The sequence below is a fragment of the Lolium rigidum genome, unplaced genomic scaffold, assembly GCF_022539505.1.
Source record: "Lolium rigidum isolate FL_2022 unplaced genomic scaffold, APGP_CSIRO_Lrig_0.1 contig_50432_1, whole genome shotgun sequence".
Lineage (NCBI taxonomy): Eukaryota > Viridiplantae > Streptophyta > Magnoliopsida > Poales > Poaceae > Lolium > Lolium rigidum.
Genome location: NW_025900792.1, coordinates 49,146 through 54,553, shown reverse-complemented (window position 1 = coordinate 54,553; position 5,408 = coordinate 49,146). Strand labels below are relative to the sequence as shown.

Sequence of the window (5,408 nt, the reverse complement as noted above, 5' to 3'; positions counted from 1 at the left end):
CACGTGGCGTCTCTTTGGGTCGCCGCGTTGGGCGCCGCGTGCGACCCAAACGGACACGCGGACGCGGGGCGCTGTCCGCGTGTCCGGGCGGCCACGCAAACGGCCCAAAACGGACGGCCCAGCGCGTCCGTTTGGGTCGCCCGGTTGGAGACGCCCTCAGCCCTCAGCCCGTGCCCAAGCCAGCTTTAATCCCCCCGTGCCCTTCTCCACGCGCGCACGGCACGACCGGATCACGTAGCGAGGGGTACACACGAAGAAGGTACAGTAGGTAAAATGCGGGGACAAAACCGGCAGTACGAAAAAGCTCGCAGGCGTGGCCGTGGCCGACTGACCAAGCGGGCAGGCAACTGGCACAGTGGCACTAGCAGTGCAGATCAAGAAGCCAAAAGCAGAGACGTGCAGAGAGAAGAGAGGCGGCGGAGCGGGAGAAAGCGCGGGAACAACCCCATCTGATCGCGCGCGCACCATCCGGACCGGAGCAGGCCGTGGCGGCCGGGGCCATGAGGATCCGTAAGCGCACGCCAGCCAGGGCCGCCTCACCGGGACCGACGCGCCACCGCGCCGAATCCCCACCGCCGCAGCAGCAGCTCAAGGTGAGGTACCTGCCGCCTGGAGGCTTCACTTGTTCTTGGTCTCTTGTCTTGGGTCCTGCTCTCTTCATCTGATTGTCGTGCCGGTTTTCGTGGAGGTTATCCGCTCACCCGCTCCGTTTGGCTGCCGTTTTGGGTGCGCAGGAGAGGCCCCACGAGAAGGAGGTGGAGGAGGATAAAGCAAGCCTGCCCGTCGTCGGAGTCGGAGAGGAAGAAGACCTGGTACCAGCCGCTTCCGAGAGAAGGTGCGTGTGAACTGCTCTCCTCCCTCTACACCTAAGGCATCTGATTCCGTCCGATTTTTTTTTTTTTTTTTTTTTTGGCTAACATTGTCTTTCGCCCTGCCTGTGCAGCGCAACGGGCGTTCAGAAACAGAAACCGGATTCAGAGCCGGCCACGCACGGCGCCAGCACGGCGGCGCTGCCCGCGAGGTGCACCCGGAACGACGGGAAGCGCTGGCGCTGCAAGAACGAGGCCGTGCCGGGGTACATGCTCTGCGACGGCCACATGGCGTGGTCGACACGCAGGCGGCGCAGGCCCAGGGCCAGCAACAAGAATCGCAGCGGCCGCGTCAAGCACGAGGCGGCCATGGAGGCTAGTAACCTGCCATGCGACGGTGGCGGCGACGAGTTCAGCTATTATGGAGGTGGCGGGTTCCAGCCGGGCTCCCCAAAGCGGGCGAGGAATGGTGGAGCTAGGCCCGCTCCGTGAACCAGCTCGGCGCGCGCTGCTGTGTTGAGTCTCTCATGCTTCCATCCATTCCGCACAGCTACCTTTGCCGCATTGATCGATAGCTCTCGCTTTTATTCTTATACAACAGCTTAATCAAATCCACTACAGCTAACTGCACAGGATTCACAGGCAATATGTGGCGCCTCCCTCGAAGAAATCTGAGACCCGATACAACACTGAAGAAATCTGAGACCCGATGGAACACTGTTTTTTTTAAGCAAATGATCATTCGTACACGACATTCCTGGCATTGCTTCTGCCCGTATTTTTCTTTTCTGTTTCGCTAGTCAATTTACATTGTGATTCATGCACTTAACGTTGTAAGGGGGTTGCAGATAAGATTTTAAAGATGCAAGATTTTTCAGATGCAACTGATCTTTTCAATTGCAAGTAAGGCCGCAACTAGAAAAAATAAATATCTCTGGATTGTTAGATTTGCTTTGTGATCAATGTTAAGAGTGAGTTGCAATCAACCCGCATAGGGGAGTACCGACGCATTTGGTAGGACCCTCCAAACAGGCTGCGGCGGTATGATATCGAAGCGATTGATTAGTCGCATGAGGCCTCTGTCTCGCACAACGTGAAGCTCAAAGCATCACTGATGCATGCCCGGAGACAACGCCCGAATCCGCTGTTTTTGTCGAGCCATGCCTGAGCAATGCAAAAGCGGGCATGCACGAGTGAATGTACAAGGACGTCGCCTAGAGGGGGGGGTGAATAGGCGGGTTATAAAAACTTCTACTTGAGAGCTAAACAAGGAAAAAATAAAACTACACAAGGTTTACTTGTTTAGCTTAAAGCCTATCAATTAGGGTTTGCCTATGTGCACCAACAACCTATGCTAAGCATGATGAGCAACAAGGTGATAACAAGCTAGGTATAGAACATCAAGCATGACGGATATCATAATGTAAAGCGCATAGGTAAAGGAGCTCGGGTTGAGAAGTAACCGGTGCACGAGGAGACGACTATGTATCCCGAAGTTCACACCCAAGGGTGCTACGTCTCCGTTGGAGCGGTGTGGAGGCACGAGGCACTCCAATGAGCCGCTAGGGCCACCGTATTCTCCTCGAGCCTTTTCAGCAAGGGGAAAGCCTCGATCCACTAAGGGACCCTTGAGGGTGGTCACCGAACCCGTACAACCTTGGGGCAAACACCCAAGTATCAAGCTTGAGGCAACTCCACAACATGGAGGCTCTCAAGTACAAGGCCACATAAGGCTACAACACGCCACACCGGCAACAAAGCCACAAAGACTCCAACGCGCCACAACCGGCCCCAAAACCACAAAGGCTACCACACTCCACAAAGGCAACAACGTCACTAAGGCTACCACACCACAAAGGCAACAACGCCACAAAGGCTACCACGCCACAAAGACGACAAGGCCACAAAGGTTACAAGGCCACAAAGGCTACAACACCACAAAGCCAACAAGGCCACGAAGGCAACAACACCACTAAGGTCAACAAGCCCTCTACGAGACCAAAACCCCGGAATGAACCCAAACCGATGCACCTAATGCAATGGCTAAGAACACCACTAAGATGCCCAAGTCCTTCTCTCCCAAATTTCAACAAAGCTACAAAAACTATTGGGGGAATAAGGGAGGAATAACAAAATAGGAGGAGGAACACCAAATTACTCCAAGATCTAGATCTAGCAAGATCCCCTCACTTGGAGAGAGATTCAATTGGTGAAGCTCTAGATCTAGATCTCCTCTCTCCTTTACCCCAAAAATATGCAAGAAATAGTGGGGGGATCAAGAGGAGGATCAAACTCTTCAAGGTCAACAATGGAGGACAGAGAATGGGTGGGAAGAAGTAGTTGGGTCGGAGGTGGAAGAGAGGTATAAATAGGGGCTCCAAAATATAGCTGTTGCGGGCAGAAAAACGTTCAGATTCGCGCCCGAGCGGTACTACCGCTTGTCAAAGCGGTACTACAGCTCGCGCGGAAAAGACAGACAGAATATATGCAAAAAACAGCTTTTGGGCCGGTAGTACCGCCCTATGGGCCGGTACTACCGCCCATGTAAAAACAACAAGGGAAACTGGCCTGTAGGAAGATGGGCTGAGGGAGATGGGAGCTGGGCCGGTGGTGAGCAGCGGCAGCCCACTACGCGGGAGCGAGCGCAGCAGGCAGCTCGTGCGGGCGCAGCGAGCGGGGGAAGTCAACGCTCCCCTCGATCGATGCGGGAGCGAGCGGCGGTGGGCGTGGGGTCACACGGGATCGAGCGCTGCTCTCCCGCGCTCGCGTGAAGCAGAGCGAGCGGCAGCGGCGTGCTGGGCCTGCCAGGGGCAGGCGGCCCAGTGCGGGGAGGAGCAGGTGGGCTGCGGAGGAGGAAGAAAGGGAAAACGGGCCGGCCGGTACTACCGGCCTGGTACCGGGCCGGTACCGGCCTGGTACCGCTTGCTATCCAGTATACAAAACTGCGTGTGCGGTACCTGGGCCGGTACCGCTCACGGTAGTACCGCCCGGCCCAACAAGATTTTTAATTCGTTTTCTTTTTCTCTGCAACACGGAAAATGCAATAACTCCAGCTAGAAAACTCCGATTGAGGTGAAACCAATTTTGCTAGAAAGAGGGCGACAAGAGCTACCTCTACACAAGGTGAAAACATGGGAAAATGTGGATGATGATTTTCTCATGGTCATAGAGGTGTAACCTCTCAATATGGTATATCAGGAAAATCATCACCCTCGCACATACAACATGCAATGCATCCGGAATCTGTTTCCGATGAGCTAGATCTTGTCATGAGAATGAACACAAGCTCTAACCCATCTCATGGATAAGAACCAAGAACAACCAAGAAACACGATGCAATGCATGCAAGGTTTGAGCTCTCTCCGATGATGTGACCCACTATCCTATCGAGGACAAACCTTATCCTTGCGCGTTCCTCTCGAGTCGGCAAACTCCGTCTTCACCCTCTTCATCATTGTACATGCCACCATCTTCTTCCAACATACACGCCACTGTCTTCATCCATCTTCTACGCACGCCACCGTCTTCGTCCATCTACCGTCTTCATCCATCTTCTACGCCATCTTCATCTCTCTTCATCTTCTACACCGTCTTGATCTCTCTTTGACACCGTCTTCATCCGTCTTCTTCATTGTACTCGATCTTCTCCATCTTGCAACCTTGAGACCAACACATGGCTATGGACACGACCTAAGATAGATTCTCAATACAACTGTTAGTCCATAGGGATTGTCATCAATTACCAAAACCACGCATATGGGGGCTCCATGTTCTTTCAATCTCCCCCATTTTGGTAATTGATGACAATCTCTTTGAGAGGGTTTAGATAAGGAATTTAGCGAACAAACCAAGTTGAATATTTAGAACAAACTCCCCCATAATATATGCATGTGTGAATGAACTTGAATTTCATTGCATATATCGGCAATTAAAACCTAGCGGAGTATCCTCTAAATATTCAACCATGCAAAGCAACAAATGCAAGCATGAGAGGCAAATGCTTAAGAACCAAACAAAAGCAATTCCCTCAAACCCTCCAAACTTCTCCTCCATTGGCATCGATTGCCGAAATGGACGAAAGGTTTAGAAGGCCAATATAGTGAGCGTTCCTCCATAAGTTGTGCATTTCTCATAATTGTGAGTGAAATCAAATGCACATATTCAATGACGAATACTCGGAGGAAATCAAACTATATTGAGGATCAAAGATTGCAAGAGGATATGAAGGTGAGAAAGCTTTGACAAATGAAGCAAGCAATCCAATGAACCATCAAACCCAATGAAAGATATTATGATAAGATCAAGAAGGATGCTCTAAGCAATATGTGGAAGCTCCCCAAGGTTTGTGCACAAGATAAACAATTTTCATTGAATAATAAGGTGCACAAACATGGTATCATCACTCCCACAAGATCACTCAAAGCAAAAGATACCAAGTGAAATAAAGATTTATGATAGTCACAAATGAGTATTTTAACTAACATTGGGAAGCTCCCCAAGGTACATGCACATGTTATAATGTTGATTTGAATACAATGTGCACAACATGGAATCCTCACTCCCTCATTGTCATTTAAAGCACAAACATTTGCAAGAGAT

At 51.3% G+C, this 5,408-nt stretch overlaps 1 protein-coding gene across 1 annotated transcript; it reads left to right on the top strand.

Moving 5' to 3' along the window:
* The first annotated feature begins 500 nt into the window (after positions 1-500).
* LOC124681636 lies at positions 501-1,686 on the top strand. The gene is made up of 3 exons (XM_047216508.1): positions 501-593; positions 735-835; positions 944-1,686. Exons 1-3 carry the CDS (start codon positions 501-503, stop codon positions 1,299-1,301), a joined length of 552 nt encoding a protein of 183 aa, XP_047072464.1. The 3' UTR covers positions 1,302-1,686.
* The last annotated feature ends 3,722 nt before the right edge of the window (positions 1,687-5,408 follow it).